At 37.5% G+C, this 18,988-nt stretch overlaps 2 protein-coding genes across 3 annotated transcripts; one reads left to right on the top strand and one right to left on the bottom strand.

Moving 5' to 3' along the window:
• Positions 1-151: 151 nt before the first annotated feature.
• Positions 152-9,781, bottom strand: LOC140311605 (glutathione hydrolase-like YwrD proenzyme). Of its 2 annotated transcripts, XM_072389011.1 has the most exons (12): positions 9,572-9,781; positions 7,672-7,825; positions 7,441-7,594; positions 6,280-6,486; positions 4,938-5,090; positions 4,769-4,859; positions 4,224-4,395; positions 3,270-3,426; positions 2,581-2,763; positions 2,270-2,354; positions 1,754-1,849; positions 152-943 (listed from the first exon to the last, which is right to left on the bottom strand). In XM_072389011.1, the coding sequence occupies exons 1-12, from the start codon at positions 9,669-9,671 to the stop codon at positions 792-794; spliced, it is 1,704 nt and encodes a 567-aa protein (XP_072245112.1). In that variant the 5' UTR covers positions 9,672-9,781; the 3' UTR covers positions 152-791. The 2 variants fall into 2 exon arrangements, with proteins under 2 accessions (XP_072245112.1, XP_072245113.1); XM_072389012.1 differs by lacking the exon at positions 4,938-5,090.
• Positions 9,782-12,393: 2,612 nt separating this feature from the next.
• tm4sf4 (transmembrane 4 L six family member 4) lies at positions 12,394-18,530 on the top strand. Its single transcript, XM_072389010.1, has 6 exons — positions 12,394-12,543; positions 12,621-12,858; positions 13,521-13,610; positions 15,787-15,932; positions 16,642-16,825; positions 17,330-18,530. Exons 2-6 carry the CDS (start codon positions 12,688-12,690, stop codon positions 17,345-17,347), a joined length of 609 nt encoding a protein of 202 aa, XP_072245111.1. The 5' UTR covers positions 12,394-12,543; positions 12,621-12,687; the 3' UTR covers positions 17,348-18,530.
• Positions 18,531-18,988: the final 458 nt, after the last annotated feature.

Here is an 18,988-nt window from a genome sequence, read left to right as displayed (position 1 = left end):
ACAGCTTTTTATCTAGTTAGCATTTATTTTTTCAAACTGCAGCTGACCAAGTTAAACACATTTAAAAGCATTATTTTTAACTACAGTTTACTATATCTATAGCAAATAACAATTTATAGCAAATAAATTTATTTGGCATTGAAAACATGTGAAGTCAATGTGAAAAGATGAAATATATTTCCATTGATTTCAAGTGCTTTAAAAGTCTCCAACAATAACAGAACAGAAACAAATACAGTGTTTTGCTAAATTAAATTGAACAGAGATACATTAATCATTTTCACCACATTATTAGTGGAGTAAAAAATGAAACCACTCACTTATTGAGGAGTCACTTATTCATGAAATTAACTGTTTTCCTTGAAAACAGAATGAGTACTGGTATGACAGTATTGTAACACATTTATCATCCTATTTGTTGCTCCAGAATTAAGAAGCTTTTAACAATCTCTAGAATCGGCTCAAATTTTTAGGAGAAACAATCACATTACTTAATTCATGTCGCGTTCTTCTTCTGATATATAAATTATGGATTGACATCCAGTAAATGTGTGAACTGTAATATGCAACAGAAACAACTAATGATATGATGAAATAAGGCACTTCTTGAAGGTGCAAGGTCACTGTTAAAGCACAGGATTTTTACTTTGTTTTAAACTTGCCAAATGTCAACCAACATTAAAATCAGTGGCTGTCTTACATGTAAAAAAAAAACAAAAAAAAAAACATCAAAGCAAAATAAGTGCAGAAAAAGTTCTCTGATTTGATTGATTTATCTGATCATTGTGGTTCTAGTATCCCTGAGCACAACCATCTCCTCTGGGGTCTGATCCTGCCCACAGCACCCTGGATGGACAATTGGCTTGAGTCACAGACTGATTGGGATTCCACCAATCACCCACTGCGATGATCTGTCCCCGCCCAAACTGAGACCTCTGGTGGCCTGTGTGTAAAAAGAAAGCTACGCTGAAAAAACTGTTCAGTAATCTATCTGCATGGCACTATAATGTTAAACAAAATAGCCCATCTCACTAGTGTTAACATTGTGCAATAAAGGTTTCATAGTTTTAGCAGTAACTGTCTGAAAATAGACACATGTACAGACAAGGATATGAAAGTGGTACTCTGGCACCAAGTAAGATGCACACTGTTAATATAAGGAATTAAGCAAGCTACAATTAATTCAACATAGGGAACATGATAGCAGCTTAGTTATTAGATGCAATACACAAAATGAAATCCACCTATGAAGAAATGACAATGTTGTGCAGGTTTTAGGAAATTAATAAAGGTAATTCAGAGTAGAGCAGATCTTAGAGACATTAAATCACTAATATCTGTTACACACACAATATGTTCTCACCCTTTAGAAAAGTAGTCACGCTACTGTATCTCACTCAAGGAAGGGAAGAGGAACAAACACAAACATCCTGTTTGCAACAGGAATCCAGGCGTTTTATAGAAACTATGGTCTATTACCATTCATTTATGACCAGTTGTTTTAGCAATGTTAATATTTGTTTGTGGAAGTTATTGTACTGTATCTTTTAATATAACAATTAATGTGACACATTAACTCAAATGGACAACCTGTATTTGTTGAAAATCTGTTACCACTGAAACGAATTACTGAAGCAAAAGGTTTTTTGCTTTTTTTCTGTTTCTCCTGTTTTCTTTTCTTTTTACACAAAAGTATCACTATAAATACTATGAAGCCATTAAAAACAGTTACTTGTATAAATAAACAAAGTACCTGTGACTGGCCAGTTGACTTTGTGGCCCCGTCTTTTCAGCTCCTCGGCTACTTCCTGGTCAATCCCCTCTTCCAAATTAACCAACCACTGATCAGCTACAAAGACACATTCCCAAATTGAGTATGATTTTCAGTTTTTTCAAAGCGCCTCATGGGACATGAACTGTGTTCTTTCCACAACACTCTGGTCTCACAGATTAAGTGACAAATATACAAAAGAGTTAATCTGACCAATACACTTGGCTGTAGTAATGTACACTGACACATGTTCTACAGTCAAGAAAACAAACATTTTGACATGTTATATGAGCCATATAACGTAATAAGTGTACGTTACTACAGCCAAGTGTATTGGTCAGATTAACTCTTTTGTATATTTGTCAAATAATCTGTGAGACCAGAGTGTCAAAGTACAAAGTTTTTGTATCATTTCAACAGTTTAACCATTGAAATGATACAAACACTTTGTTTGAATTGTGTGTATTAGTGAATACATATAAGGAATATCAGGTATACTTTTGTTGTCATACTGCACAAAGACTCGTGGTGCATCCAGAGCTTGTTGGGGATTCATTCCAAACTCCATCATGTTCAACAGCACCTTAACACATGGGCATGATATAAAGTTAACGCATGTAAAGTTAAGCCTGAAACAGGGGGTATAGGGTATACTCAAGTTGGTTGCTTATCTGTGATTAAAAACCATTTCAGTCATATTACAAATGAAAGTGATGCTGGATCAGTGGAGGGAAACTCAGAAATGTATTACTAAATTTCCATCCCTCCTGATGCTCTTCCTCTGCCTGTCAGTATAAATGACTGCATACCTGGATGTGTCCTTGTGGTTGCATAAAACCCCCCATCACCCCAAGTGCAGCTAGGAGTTGTGGTTTTTGGGCATTGGTTGCAGAGGCAGTTAGGAGAGCCGGAATTATGGTGTGATATGGCCGCTTCCCTCCAGCAACACAGTTAACATGATCACGACGCAGAGAAAAGCTGGCACCACGATTCTAAGAGAGAAAAAGAGACTTCACCAGCACAGCAAAAAGTTTTCAAGCATACATTTTTCTATCTATTTTTTAGTGTTTTTATGTAATTTAAAAAAAAGCTGTGTGAATATAATGCTCATTACATACAATAAGGTAATTACATCTCTGTAGTTACCAAACACAAGCGGTCCATTCATTCCTGCTCTTTTAAAGCATGTCGCCATGCAAAACAGTGATAATATGAAAATTTTTACATACTAGGATCAACATTACCCTTTTAGTCACAGCTTCTACAGAGTATCATGTAGAGAGAAGCTGAACATCTGGCAATGCTTGTGTGGGGTGACCACAGTTCTCATTTATGTCTCCTGATCTTACTATTTGAAGTCTAACCATATTTCAGTTTCATTTAAAATGTATTTTTAAAATAGCAGATTATTAGTATTTTCTGTGATTTACAAACATACTTAAGACTTTCAATCCAAAAGGTACAAAATGATCACATCCTCACATGCACACACACAGACCTGTAGTGAGAATCCACAGTCCTTAGGAACCAGCCCAGTCCCAAAGCCCATAAAGGTGCTGTTGACGAATGAACATGCGTTTCCCTGACTGTCTATCACACAGAAATACACTGTGTCACTTCCTGTCATCAGGCCGGGGTCCATTCGCTCCTTGGCCCTGCAGATTCACACACAAACATGTTGATAGTTAATGTGACAGGTTTCATATTGTAAGTCATGATAAAGTGAGAGGAGTACTGGTGTTATGTCAAAACAAAACTCGGTAAATAAGGTCCAAACCTTCAATCTCACGCAACAACTGTTGCCAGAAACATGAAATGAAGGATGAGGGGTTTTCCTTGATTCAAACACCCTTCCAGGCACCTTCTAATTTATTTTTGCAATAAGCAGATTATTGCAGTGCAGTAAATCTTATCTGTAATTTCCTGTTTTAACAAATTCCTTTTTTACTTACCTTGTTTATTATGATTTGTTAACACTGAAACTGTGAGGAAACCGTGAAGACAGCAGATAGTAAGATTGGGTTAAGTGAGATACCAACAAATTAATAAAAGCTTACATATACTGTCCGGCTCAGTAATATAAAGTCACTCCTTTGAAATTCAAAACAAGAGAAATATATCTAAATATTATGTAATATACATTATTGAAATATACATCAAGACTTAATGCAACAGAGTGCGTGTGTGTGTGTAGTCATGAATGCATGATTATAATGTTGTTTTATACTTTTACAGTTTGTCCTAAAACAGATAAGACTAAAGTCCACAGTACTGACCATTCAATACACATTGCTGACAAAATATATAACCACACACCCTGTGTATGAGAGATGAGACATAAAGGGATTGCCGTTAAGGTCAGGGGAAGTAAAAGTCTACAGTCCTATCTAAAGTCAACAGAGAATGCCTGGTACACACTGGTACCAGCAGACACACAAACAGTAACACACACCTGTCCATGTTGATATGCTGCGCTCGCTGTTGACTGTAGCTCTTGTCCAGTAAGGTTTCCAAAGGGATGGTCACATGGGCTGGGTCACCCAGGTAACGCAGAACATCTGTTAGTGCCAGCCGCACTGCTTCCACAAATATGTGGATGTAGTCAGAGCTGTTATGGCCTACGGCTACACAGCCAAACACACACACATGCCAATATTTTAACACACAAATGTCATAACCCTTCCTTAAACATTTAATCTTTCAATTATCAATTCCCTTTTTCTTTTTTTTCGTCCAGAAAAGCAGTCAAGAAGATTTTCAGATTTCTGTATATACACACTACACAAAGTAGCATTTATACCACGCTGCGTAATACTGTGTAAATCCCACTTGTGCTTAGTGTTCTGTGATGTTCATCATCAATGGCATGTCAAAAGGGAATTCTTTGGGCCATTGGGCATGGTGGGGCCTTTGTGAATGTGGCTTGTTTCATGGTATCCTGAAGTCTATTCTCCTTAGCACGTGCATTTCAGTTCAGAAATATTTATCAGTGGTTACCTTTGAGTTGAGGAAAATTCTCCAGGATGTTGAGCAACAGCAAGGCAGCCAGTCCTTGACTGTTTGGAGGAAGTTCCCACAGACGCACACCCTAAACATATAACAGAGTCATCCCCTCTGCTGGCTGCATTATTAGAACACAGATATGACAAGGGGTCTGCTTGCTGACCTTGTACTCTGTACTAATGGGGGTAACGACCTCGCTGTCATGGCAACTGAGGTCATCTAAAGTCATGATCCCTCCATTTTGGTTGATGATGTCAACGATTGCTTGGGCCACTCTGCCCTTGTAGAAACCCGGTTTGCCATTTTCAGCAAGCTCCTGTTGATACAGCCGTTCATTTTACAGTCTAAGCAGTATTACAATCAATCTATAAATCAGTCCTTTAATCAATTAAACTATGGGGAGTTTGTCTTGGCATTTTTTCTTTTTATCTTTTTAAAAAGAACTTAAAATATGATGGTTAGTATGATGTAATGCTACAGGGATCCTGTGTTTGGTGGGGCTTACCACTTCTCATTGTATGTTTTCATCAATGTTATCAAATGAATCACACAGTGTGTAAATGAGTGATTAAGGAAGTGCCACATCATCATCGCTGAGGAATGACCACCCATAAATGAGGCTGAGGTAATTCCTATTGTTTTTACTGTCTCAAAAACATGAGTGTGTGTGTACGCATGTGTGTGTGGAAATATGAAGAGCTGTCATGGGTGTACTTGGCTGTTTTCCTACATTACTAACAACTGAGTGTTTGATGTATTGTAGTAAGACTGTAGAAAATGTATCAATGCATATTTCAGTTGTGACACACACTGATGCACACTGTGTGAGTCAGTGTGACCTTAGCCACAGTTCTAGACAATTCTCACTGGCAGGAAACTGCAGAATGCGATTAGCTTTATAAATATAACATTATGCATCGAGGCAAAACAGGAAACATGAGTATTTGGAAAAACAAGAGCCAAATTAACTCAGTTTAGGTGAGAAGCTGTACTGTCACGTCACAACATCAAAATTGTGTTTCAAATGATTTTCTCAAGCTCTCAGAGACTCTTTTAGAGTCCTCTTTATTCTACTATTGCTAATTAAAACTGTAAATTATTTGAATATTAACACAGAACGGTAAAAGAGCTCTTTCCACAATTAAGTGAAATTCTCATTTAGGATATGTTGAATTACACGTTTGTAAGCAACGACCATCTTATTAAAAAATTTTAACCATTATATTAAAACCATCTGTCTAATGTTGCATAGTTGTGCACCGCTGTGGCCAGACTGAGTCCAGTTCTGATAAGTTTTTTTTTAATGCTGGAAAAATAAGATCAAAACAGTCATGTATGATCTATATGATGATGTATAGATTATACTCTTCTGCAATAAAAAAATGCCACTGCTAGATTTGATTAAAGCTGAGACTTTACTTTGCTCTGAATAATTGGATTTCAGAAAAAATGGCCAAGTGCTGCTAGCATGACACATTCACTTTTCTTCCAGTTTAAAGATTTACCTTCAAGGTTTGAGCAAGCGCAGCATTTTTGAATACTTGTCCAGATTTAGGCACATGACCGCCAATTAGCAAGTCTCCACCTAGTTCCTTCCTAGCATCTCGAAGAGCAGCCACCCAGTTCGCCCAGTGGTGAGCTGTTACCTCCGCAACAGGAAACCCCACCTCTGCTAGCTGCACTGCCCCACTCAGGACCTCTTGCAAGGACAGCTGGGAAAGCAGGCAGAGGAAATAGATGTGTCTTTCAGGAAATGCTGATGAGGAGGAAGGGTGAGTCATTGTGTCGAGAGGAAATGTCTAAAACACTGAAAGACACTAAAACTGATTTTCACTGAGGGTTTTCTAAAGAGGAAAAAAATCCCTCAGTTCATCTTTTTGTTACCAATCTGTAAAAGTGTGAGGACACACTAAAAAAAATCTTAAAATTAAGTCTTAAGAGTTGTTCTAATTTGTCTAATTTCAGTCAAAATGTACGCCCTACTTACTGGAAAGTTAAGTTAATGAGCACATTTTTCTAAATATATTTTGGTGAAGAATAAACATGGTTAATTCATATTTATTTGCATGTCACAGCTGATATGATTGTAGTGCAGTAAGAGTATTTCAAACTGACACGATGCAAGCAGATCTCCCGGAGACAGTTTTAAAACAGTTTATGTTGATTCATAATGTATAAATCGTGAGCTTGGAAAAAAAATCTCTGGATTTAAACAGAATGAGACCAGGATTGAAAGTCTTTTCCTTAACTTTGATGGAAAACATCGGGTTAAGAAAGGACAGTCAAAGAAATTAATAACTAGAGAAAACACAGCTGTTCTACAACAAGAACCCATTCAGATTATCACTAAAACATATCCCACAGAAAGCACTTCATCTAATGCTGTTAATGCTGTTAAAAAGCTTTGACTAAATAAAGGAAAAATCCACAGAGCCCAGGAATAGGTCTTTTCTTATTTAAATCTCCTTGATTCAAAGTTAAGTCTCCTCCGTCCAGGTCTATTTGTGTGTATCTGTGCTTGTGAACACAGTAACTTTTGCAATGTTTACACTCAAGTTTATACCATGTAAATGATCATGTTAGATGGGTCATTGGTTACCTCAGTGTTGCATAAAACACAAAGCACACAGTATATGCAGATCTATACAGACAATAAAGAGGCAAACCTTTTGGCTTCCAAACAACTGCACAGTATCACACCAGCATGCTGGGGCCCCTGGCACCGTGGCATGTACAGCATCAAATGCTGAAGGAGGGGCTTCTGCAGTGTAACCACGTCCTTCCAGGAAGTCCAGGGTTTGAGCTTGAGGTGAACGACCGCTAAAATCACAGAGAGAGACTCGGAAAATGACTCTTTATGAGAGAAAGGGAAACAGAGGCAACAGAAAAGTCTCCACCTGCCATTAATCCCTCTGATCTCTCCAGTGTCTCCGCTGTAAAACAAGCAGAAGGCATCACCACCAGGGCCTGTGCTGCACGGCTCAGTTACTGCAAGAGCTGCTGCTACGGCAACGGCAGCATCTGCAGCATTGCCGCCACGTTTTAGGACATCTGGAAATAAACGCGCAGCCAGGACTGTCAATAACTTCATATTCAACAAAAGTAGTCCTACTTTAAAATCTATTTCTAAGGAATATTTTGATCTATTACATTTACAGATATGATAAAGATCAAATTGTAAGCAAAAATATTGTCTCACCTAGCAAAAACATTATGAATGCACTTATATTCATTAAACAGTAAACTTCAGGTTTTCTATTGGTGTAGGTTTGTTTCTTGGTATTTGATGGCCCATGTTAATTGTATGACTATGATTTAATAGTTAAACTTGTTGAACAGCCAGTAGTAGAATATAACATATCAAAATCTTTGCAGTAAAATAATGTCATTGGTTAAAGGATTAAGGAGGATTAGGACCAGTGCACAGGTATGAAGAAATTGCTGAAAAATCTTTGAATTTTCCCTCAATTTATACCTGATAAATAAAGAAAATACATCTTGTATGTTGGTGTCCAACCTTTATAACACAGACTTTGGCTTCCAGCCCTGCTTTTTAGAAATCTATCTCTTGAAATTGCTCAGGTGTAGCTTCTGGGTTCATTACATCATTACATTTACTTATATTTACAAATCTTAAATCTCAGAGCCATAAACACAAATCAAACAAAATTACATTCAACAGTATCAGCTCTATAATGGGAGGACATGCAGACTTAGATGCTGATTCTATTGTATATAAATATTATGAAATGTATGAGCATTTTTACAGTAATTTGCAGTTTCAGCAGCAACATCACCTTACTTCACAATCAGCATAGGTAATTATTAAATGCCCTTGACTTGAAGCTTTGGCTAGCTGAAATTATTTAAACTACATAGTAATCCTGTCAAATTGATGCCAAACGTATATGATGGTAAACTAAACTTAAATCTAAATAGTTGGATTAGAAAAACAAGTAATAAATCAGAATATACCTAGAAATAAAATCTTATAAAAAAAAGTAACGTTGATCCTCAAGGTGCACTATGGTATGTGTGAACCTTGTCACGTTTTCAGGTTCTAGGTTATTTTCTGTCATGTTTTTTCCCCTGTCACGTTAAGTTTCACTCAAGTCACCTGTTTCTGTTCCACAGCTGCACCTCGTCACTAATCACCTCCCCACAGTATTTAGTTTCCAGGTTTCCATCAGTCATTGCAAAATCCTCACTTTACCTTTCATGCCACATTTTGTCAGTCTTGTCAGGTCAGGTTTTTGCCTCACAGTCAAAAATTGTTTATTTATCCATAGTCTTCTTTTGCCTTGTTTGTTAGACTATTAGACTGTTAGACTAAGTATTTTTTTATGTCCGGCTCAGCCACGTCTTTTGTTCTTGCCTTGTGAGTTTTTGTTAATAAATCCAAGTTTTTTTTAAGTCTGCATCTAGACTGCATCCTTCCTTCCCGCACCACGTACCCTGACAATCCTATGGCATTAGAATTAGGATAAAAACAGGAAAAGTAAGCAAATAAAATGTCTTTAAGTCCAGTCATGTCTCGTTACTTTGATACACTTTCTGTAGCTTTCTCAGACAGACTTTTCAGCTCCAGCTGCAGCTGATGAAAGAGGAACAGGAAAAAGTTAGCTAACAAGATACAGGTTGTCTCGTTGTTTTTTATTGCAATATTCTGGTAAATATAAGATATAAAACGAAGTATATATGAAAATGTTGCGCAGAAAAAAGTTGAACTTTTCAAGAAGATTGACATTTTGCTACCCGTCCGTTCAAGGTCTCCATGGCAACAGTTTTCACACTCACCCAGTCCCACAGCCGAGGCTAACGGTTGACTGGACGCCACACAGCCGTGCAAACACACCACAGGAGACCGACGAGAGGAGAAAGTCAAGTCGGTGCCCATGCTGTTGTAACTACCAGCAACTATGGGCAAGAAACAGATCAAAACAATGGGATAAAATTAACCTGTACTGGACTTTCAACCTCAGATCGATTTTTCGGTTATTGGTTGATTTTGGCTCAAAAAGGACGGCAGCAGATTGAGGGAGATCACAGATCTCATCGATGTACTCACTTAGGTCTCGGTCAAAATGGGTTAAAAGCGGCTGAAAAGCACGTTGAATTAGGTTTATGAGAGGAATAACCACATACAGCTTACACTATTATTCTAGGAATATAAAATCGTTGTTTTAATTTCTAAAACAATAAATAAATTCGTTTAGTCTTGGAAACGGTGCCAAGAAGAAGTACAGGTTACAGGGAAACTATCAAGCGTGTTTCCAAGAAGCAGGGACAGAAAAAATAATTAGCAAATCCTTTTTATATAGCTAACAAATAACTGTATAATAACATTATTTAATGCTTCATTGTTAAAATAGGGCTGAGTACATTTGTCATTATTTTGCATAACTGCATAATCTTTTCACTTGTTCTCTTTTTTGAGAGCATAACACTCATTCTGAAACTGATGAGGCCAACCTCTGTAGTCTGGAAAGCAAAATGTTTTCCTATTCTTGCTTCATACATAATACAACTGCTTTATAAGGTCTCTGCTGGTGTAGTTTCTGTTCATAATGTGCCATATATTTTTAATGGGTGACACCTTTGGACCACAGGCAGCCCAGTTGAGCACCCATGCTTTTCTACTACAGGGCAATGCAGATGTGCACACAGAGTGTTATCTCTTTCTGAGACAACCAGTGCCTTCCCTGAAAAAGATGTTGTACAAATGGTATCATAATCTCTCCATTATTCCCAAAAACTATTAAAAAAAATTTATTTTGTCAGAACATAGGACAGTTTTCCACTTCTTCCCTGTACATTAAATGAGTTTGGGCCCAGAGAAGGTGGCATCAATTTTTAATCTTCTTTACATCTTTGCACGATGGGGTTTTAACATTTGTGGATGTGGTGACACTGTAATCACTGGCAATTGTTTTCAGAAATGTTCCTGAGCATTTCATTCCTGTTTTATCTTGAAACTACGAGCAGGCTAATCGAGAAAACAATTACAGTCAGAGGTATGAACAGGGTTCCACAGAAAACTATCACAAAAAATTTGTTAGATTATATGCTTTAATTTCAGGCATGTACGTACAAACTAACAAGTAATAACAACATGTAAAAGACGGACATTATGGGGTGCTCGTTTGTTCAACTGGTTGAGCAGATGTTCCAATTGCAGAGGCTGAAGCTCTTCAAAGCAGCCGTTGTCTGGTTCGAGTCCCGGCTCAGAGCGTTTTGCTGCAGAATAACATCTGTTTTTAAATCTAGAGTTAGTTTCTACAGACACTTGTTCCACTGCTTCCAAAAGCAAGAAGAATACCTTGTGTTACTTGGTGTTCAGTGAAAAGTAGCTATGATTACAATTTCATTCAGTCAAAGATAAATCTCTCCTTGAAGTTCCTTTCTGCAGCATGAAAAGTAGAAACATTACTTGAGATAAATATATGGCTTGCACTTGCCATCTTGGGAGCAGGAGCAAGATTCTTAATGCATCATTAAATCATCATTAACACCAAACACTTTATGAGAGCAATACTGAAGACGTCATTGTACAAATCCCCTAACTAAAAGGGGGATGTGGGTCATTTGTCTATGATGTCTTGTAAAGTACTATCCCTTCAAGGAGCAGAAGAGAAATGCAACTCATATGAGCATTTTCATATCAGAGAAGACATCGTTCTCAAGCCTTTAATGTAAAAAACCACAAAGTTTACATAAATAGGATAGAGGGGGGCTTGGGCCTTTGTGTGACGTGAGATGCAAAACAACCTACTTTCAATGACACATCAACGTTACCTTCATCGACATGGACGCCATTTTACTGTTTGCCTTGGTGGCATGCAAACGCAGCACATTACAATGACATGTCACTTTCTGGTTGCCTTTGGGCAGTAACATCCCGTGGTTAGGGTTAGAAATCAATACTACTTGAGGATGGTTGGAGAATAATCATCTTTAGGACCATAAAACATTGTTTTTAAAAGTCAACCGTCACTGTAATCAATGCTATTTTTACCCTTTTATATGTACTTGCTCTCATGACCACTAAAGATTGCACATATCTTGAAAATAATAATAGCCTGTAACTGCCTACATGAATAATGAGATAAGTGATCTGCGAATGCTTTGACTTTAAGCCTTTATTGACAAGCCTTCTGGTTACACCCACTGGTGATTAATCACCAGGTGGGGTTGTTGTTAAATTATCTTTTAATGTACTAAGTGATATTTCTGACAATTTTATTGCTTTATCACGTTTGTCAGCATGTACACGAGACATTCCTGACTAATGAAGAGGTTGAACTTTTGGTCAGCATGAAGGTCCTGCTGTATCGATCAACCGTCTGTCACTTACTTCTGTCTCCATGTACACAAAACACATAGTAAAACATTAACCACTCTGGCCACTGGTTTGTGTGCACACACAGGTATGTATTCCTATATTAATGGTTCTCTGTGCGTTTTATTCAGCTACAAGCATGCGCATTAGTGTTTGCAATTTGTGTGTATGTGTGTGAAAGATTCTGCCATATTACAGGTGGTTGGTGTAAAAAGGTAATGAGATCACACAGAGAAAGAGGCGGGGGTAAGATATAAAAGCTCAAATGAAGCCGTCCGCCCTCAGATTCAGAACAGGAGAAGCAGACGGCGTCATTCAGTGAATTTTCAGAGGGGGGTTTTTCCTAAAAAAAAAACAGCAAAGCTTAACGGTTGTAATGAAAAATTGTTGAATTTACAGTTGGAGATAAATTGTGGGTTTACACAAACAGGTCTTAATTTCCATCTCCTGGCCTGCTTGAATTGGACAAAGACTGGACTTAATAATCAACTTCACAATATCTTTCAGATAACTCAACTGTTTCAGTGGAAAGTTTGCTGTTGCTCTCTGACGCAATCGAATTATCAGTGTCAGAATGTGTTCAGGCAGCTTTGCCAAATGTCTGGGCATCACCCTGATACCTCTGGCGATTGTCTGCGTGCTGTGCAACATCCTGCTCTTCTTCCCGGGTGGAAAGCCTGTTGAGAATGATCACATCACAGATCAGGTCTGGTACTTTGGAGGCATTCTTGGATCAGGAGTGCTGGTGAGTTAGTGTTTTAGAAAAATAATGATTATATGCAATATATGATGTTATAGTCTCTTAACTTATTGGCATTTTATTTTCTTTAATCTGACTGTTTCTGTCTTAATTAATTGATTTTCTTTATTCTATAAAATGTGGAAAACGTTTGAGACATAATGTGGGATGATTTATCAATTTCATTAACAATCCAAAGTGAAGTCATGCTGTTTCCATTTACACAAATCATGACTGAGACAAGTAGTCTAACATTTGAGATACTTTAACTTAAAGGTTCAACTATTTTAGATTGATAACTTGATAACTACATGAGTTCATTTTCTGAAAACGTTTAAATAGATGGAAACAAAGTTCTACATTTCTAATAACATTTTTGGTTTAAACGACAATCTCTTCAGTGTAGCTAAATATATCAAAGTAAAGTATTTCAAGTATGTGTGAACCGGGTTAAAGCTGATGTGTCTGCTTCAAATGAACATGATACTGCATTTATAGAAAAAGTAGAAAATCCGGGTGAAATCGGTTATATCCTGGTGGGGCATTGAGCAGAGTTGTACACAGTAAATGAACCAATGAATCCAAAAATGCTCAATTCTTTGTGTGTGTTTGTGCATGTGTGAACTCAGGGTGTTTTTTTTGTTGTTGTTTTTTTTTTTGGGTGACAGATGATCTTCCCAATTCTGGTGTTCCTGGGTCTGAAGAACAATGACTGCTTCGGCTGCTGTGGAAACAAAAGCTGTGGGCAGAGATTTGCAGTGAGGGGACATTTCAGTTCAACATCTCACTATAACGAAATGATCATTTACAGCAGTTGCTTTTAAAAGGTTGGATGAAAACCCAGATTGGACTAAGTCCCCCGAATCATTCAGCAGAATTTTTATTTATTTATTTTTTTTATGGTAACGCCTCAAGATTCACTACTTTGCAACCAATAAAGTCAAATAAGATTAAACAGCTTAATGACCGAGAAGTAGACTTCAGTTACAAAAGTGGTAAAACATCTGAGTGTATAATGTCTTAAACGTGGCCTGAATGGCGCATGCTTGCAACAGGGTGTGACTGGTCAAGTGCGGTCAAGCCGCTGGTCTCAGTGAAAGAAAATTATTTGACTCAGACTTATTAAATGTACCTTCAGTGGTTCACCTTGTTGCAAAACAGCCTTTGCTGGATTTTAAACAATTGCAGACTTTGATGCTTTATTATGACCAACAATTGTACAAAAAGTCCTCAGATTCTCAGAGTAATCCTCTGTATGTTTTTTTTGGTTAAGACCCAAGAGGGTGAGAGTCAAAAGTTGAATTCAAGGCTTCAAAATGGCAGTCTACGAATCATGTCACAGTGGTTACGTCCATCTGTATTCAGTCAGTGCCTTAGGTTCTACGTCTTGCACAAGGATATCGTAGAAGGGGTGCATATATGAGCATCAAACAATTAGCCTTGCAATTTCTGGGCAACATGGGATGCAGCTCCCTAGATGTGACAAATCAGGTTCCATAAAGTGAAGAAACTAAATGGAATGAAGCCAGTGTGTAAATCAATATTTGATCTGTGGAAGGGCATTATTTGTTCTTACAGAACAAGCTGTAAGATACAGCCACAATCAGAAATTAAGATCACATGACACCAAACGGTTGTTTTTCTTCTAGATGTTTTGCTTAAACTGGAAAAAATGTTTTCAAATGATATTTGATAATTGCAATCTAGAATATCATTTTAATGGTTATAATTTGTAATATTATGTCCCTCTAGTTAACTGGTGTTACAGTCATGTATTCTGTCTAAAAAGTAAGAACTATATGGGAACATCATAGCTGGAAAATATCCTTTGCTTTGTTGCAATTTTCTGCAACACCAGGAAATATTTTTCACTATTTTCCAGAATGAATTAATTAATTAATAAAAGCCTGTATTATAGACTGGAGCTGCCCTGTACAAACCATCTCTGTCAGATGATGTTTTACTGCATATCACCTGTTAACTTTACAGCCTAATCACCCAAAGGATGTAATGGAAAACAAACACCATGACATTGTGTACACACTTTTCATGATTTACACAGCCATAAATTCAAACACACACATGCACTAAAACAACCTCGCTTTTCTATCTCAATAATGATTTACCATTGGAATAATGTATTCCCTGGCCCCTTATTCTAACTCTTATTCTAAACCTAAAGTCACAGAACCATGGCCCTAAACCTAAGTCCCACTCCCCAAAGCTACCACTTAAAACATCAATAATTTGAATAAGTTGCGCAGCAATTAGCTGCCAGGTCTCGAGTTGTAGTGTGCACCCCCTCGGTTTCTACAACAAACTCTTTAGCAGCTAACAAGATTCACAGGAGGACCACTGAGTAAAAACTCTCAAACCTGACCATCACAGCTGAATGCCTAACCCTAGCCCTTTCCCTAAACCTAACCATAATTTCTCATTTCAACCATAACCATTAAATCGAAGTTTTGACCATTTAAACACCATAATTTGGTTCCCACTAAACACATTAGATCCCACAAGCTATCGTGGGTTCTCTATTTTTAGACATTATGAATACAGAAAAACAAGTACATACTCACAAATAGTGAGAATTTGATATCTGTCAAAAGCGATTTCCCCTGAAGGGAGTTCCACGTGAATTTCTTTCACAGAGGTGGTATTGTGCTGTCAGAGACACACACACACACATACACACACTGGTCAAACAAGGAACCTGTAGACGTGATGAAGAATTAGCAAACATAAGTCTGCCAGATTAAACACATGCATTCACACCATCCCAGTTGATCTGTGTTGGTCGGGTTCATGACCCTGAACTTGGTTTCATCAAACAGAGAGAATAGTTGAATTGTTTTAAGAAGTTTAGAGATATTGTTGAATGTATTGATTGCCAATATGTCTGACTGTTTTCTTCTCTCCATTCACTCTCTGTAGATGCTGAGCTCAGTTCTGTTTGCAGCTGTTGGTGTTTTAGGTGCTGGTTACTCAGTCATAATTTCTGCTGTGTCCATCAACCAAGGACCATTGTGTTTCTTCAACGGCACCAATGGAACAGATTGGGGCTATCCCTTTTCAGATGGGTGAGACTAAAAATAATCTGAAGTATTAAAGCACACATATTTGTGTGTATGTATAGACACCAATAATGGGGTTGCAATTTCTTTCAGCTAAAAAGTAAGTCAAGCTTACAGCATTTCTCTCAGAAGTGCTTCAGAGTATAATACAATATGAGAAAAAAAAACTTTAAGACAATAAACAAAAAAAGCCAGTAGAAAGACAGCAAAGGACATACACAATACACAAGACTCAGTAAACTGAGGATTCACAGATGAAAAAACTTTTCACAACCTAACATGAAATGGTTCCAAAGCCTTTTTGTGCACCTCTCAGACAGGTTTTCTAATATTGCTCACTAAAATTTCCAAACTATGACAATACAGAGAAGGAAGATATATATTCCATTCACCTTCTCTATATTGTTGGTGCTCATTAAACATCCATCCATTTTCTATACCGACAGTCCGTTAATCGGGTAGCGGGTGGACTGGAGCCTATCCCAGCAGTCATTGGGCGAAAGGCGGGGTACACCCTGGACAGGTCGCCAGTCCATCGCAAAATAATGTTTTAAGAAACTAATGTCATTGGTGCCAGCTTCACTGTTTTTTTCTTCTTTAATCTAAGCTAATTGGTGATGTAGTTTGTCATGGTAGACTACTTAGTGATTAATTTGCTATTTTGCTCAGTGTCTAAATTCTGAAAAAAAAAATCTTTCTCTTCTCCTCCCTGCAGAGACTACCTGTCTAATCACTCTATCTGGGATATATGTCAAGAGCCAAAAAATGTGGTGTCCTGGAATCTGTCTCTGTTTGCCGTGCTGCTTGTGATGGGTTTGATCCAGACTGCACTATGTGCAGTGCAGGTGGTGAACGGCATCGTGGGAGCTCTGTGTGGAGACTGCTGTGGCTGCTGTGGGGTCAGTAACCAGCCTGACAGGAGTTCAATTAATTTTTACTGAGTCGAGATTAACACAAAATATTGTGGAGGAAAAGCTGAAGTCAACTCCCATATATTCACATATTCATTTTTCCACCGATAAATCTTAAACAATATCACTATGGTCAGAAAACGGATAATACAGTACATTGGTGATTACTTTATTGCTGTATATTACAAGCAAATACGGAATAAAATTGGTAAATATTTTCATATGATTATGATTAAGAAAATGAAATTAGGAAGATTCAGATAAACCAAAGAAAAAAGAAAATGCTATGAAATATCAACACGAAGACTTGATGCGTAAAGTTGTGATATATCAACAAAAACGGCTCAGTTCTTTCAAATAATTGAAATGTCATGAATGTTTTGATCACCTTTTGACACTTTGTCTGTGGACTGAAGGTTTAGCGTCTGCGTTAACAAAATGCTTTCAACTTGGACAGCCAAACACATGAAAATGTTCATTTTTGTCTTTCAGAACGATGGAGCTGTGTAAGCACCTCCTGTGGCTGAAGGGATTTGTCTTTCCTGTATTCATTCTGCTTCCAATGTTCGTTTCTCACAACAATCATCTTGCTGTATTACTACATTTTTGGAACAGCTCATCGATTACAGCGAAGAAATTATTACAGAAATGACAGAGCTTCTTAAGGCTTTCCGATTTACTCTCTAGCAAACATTGAGGACTGTCTCATCTGTCTTCTTCTCATTATTATTACATCTTAATGTTACTTAAATTAATGAATCTCAAATTTCCAACACTAACCACTGTATTTACAAATCTCCCACTTGCAAAATGCATCTCCTTTTTTTTCCTTTTCTTTTGTGAGTCCATTTTTCTAATTTATAGATCCTACCTTTTATACAAATGTAACCTAATTGGTTATACTTTTATATTGTGTACTCAAGCTTCATGGCTTCCCCCTTGTTGGTCCTTGGCATGAGTCTTATGTATGACAGACCCTTTGGTGTCCACACCACCAATCATATCTCACATTATTTAGAAGTGTTATGGATGAACTGAGGTGTTTTTGTTTTTTTTAGTATGTTGTGATCTTACAGGAATGCATGCATCATAAAGCCACACTATTTGCATAAAATACATTTGCATTTCTTTTTGTTAAGTTCTGCCTTGTTCTGGGATTCTGATCTGATGGTGAGCTAATAAAGATGATCTTTCTGTAAGCCATGCTATTTCACAAGTTGATTTAAAAAATATGGTGTGTATGTGTTGACTTCTGTCAGTACTAGTTACTGCATCTTGGGGTCAGATTGGTTCTAGTTCTGTTTTACGCACTGAAATCAGAGGTATTGTACCTATTTAAAAAAATAAATAAATAAAAAAAGAGCTGAAGTCTCACAAAAAGTGTTGGAAAAAATATAGATCATAGGAGTCCCTTGGTTATTGCCCAGAAGCACAGGAAGGACCTTTAAATTTTGAGGACTGAACCTACAGTCTCATTCTGTGCTGTCGCCGACAAGAACCGAAGACCATAAGTTAGTTAGCTGAAAAATCAAGGGCCTTCAAGCTCAGCAGCAGAGTAAAGCTCTCCTTTGTTTTTCATGAATAATTTAACTGTTCAGTTAAGGAAAACCCCTCCAATACATCAAGTTATTCTTAAAGAAGTCTTCATCCACACTTTGATTTAAGCTGAAATTAAATAAATGTCCAAGAAAAGGTATTTATCATTTATCTTCCACCTTAGAATTACCTACCAGATTTGCTGTTGCTTTTGTTTGTTCTGTTTGTTTGTTCGTTTTTGTACAATATTCTATCGATAGCCAAATGAGTCACACCTTTTCTACTTTTCCACGACGCCTGCTGTATATAAAACGCCATCAAAACCTTATGGTGAAGTTTATTAAGTGTATGGGGCCACCTGGTGTCTCTAATATAAACTGCCTGGTGCGGCCTAACGCTTTTTTTTAGACGCCAAGCAGCACTTCGAGCAGCATTAGAAAGCTGCAGTCAATAAAAGGCCACACATTTGACAAAAAAGCACCCAATCAGGGAGGATTAATAGACCAATCGAGTACTGCTCTACTGTGCCACTATATGAGGAGGCAAACCACTATCCATCCATACATACACAGAGTCGATTGGCAGAAACTGGAAAGATGGGTGAAGTGGGTAAGA

The sequence above is a fragment of the Leuresthes tenuis genome, unplaced genomic scaffold, assembly GCF_036924035.1.
Source record: "Leuresthes tenuis unplaced genomic scaffold, fLeuTen1.0.hap1 SCAF_7, whole genome shotgun sequence".
Taxonomy (NCBI): Eukaryota; Metazoa; Chordata; class Actinopteri; order Atheriniformes; family Atherinopsidae; genus Leuresthes; species Leuresthes tenuis.
The sequence above is the reverse complement of the archived record's forward strand: the minus strand, read 5'-3'. Positions and strand labels throughout refer to the sequence as shown.

What these genes read in the sequence shown, in the direction of transcription:
- LOC140311605 (XM_072389011.1), bottom strand. Translation starts at nt 9,671, where the DNA reads ATGGGCACCGACTTGACTTTCTCCTCTCGTCGGTCTCCTGTGGTGTGT. An exon ending in GAATTTTCCTCAACTCAAAG is followed by an intron (nt 4,396 to 4,768) that starts GTAACCACTGAT and finishes TTGGCTGTGTAG; the next exon opens with CCGTAGGCCATAACAGCTCT. An exon ending in AACCACAAGGACACATCCAG is followed by an intron (nt 2,355 to 2,580) that starts GTATGCAGTCAT and finishes CCATGTGTTAAG; the next exon opens with GTGCTGTTGAACATGATGGA.
- tm4sf4 (XM_072389010.1), top strand. Translation starts at nt 12,688, where the DNA reads ATGTGTTCAGGCAGCTTTGCCAAATGTCTGGGCATCACCCTGATACCT. An exon ending in TTCTTGGATCAGGAGTGCTG is followed by an intron (nt 12,859 to 13,520) that starts GTGAGTTAGTGT and finishes TTTGGGTGACAG; the next exon opens with ATGATCTTCCCAATTCTGGT. An exon ending in GGCTATCCCTTTTCAGATGG is followed by an intron (nt 15,933 to 16,641) that starts GTGAGACTAAAA and finishes TCCTCCCTGCAG; the next exon opens with AGACTACCTGTCTAATCACT.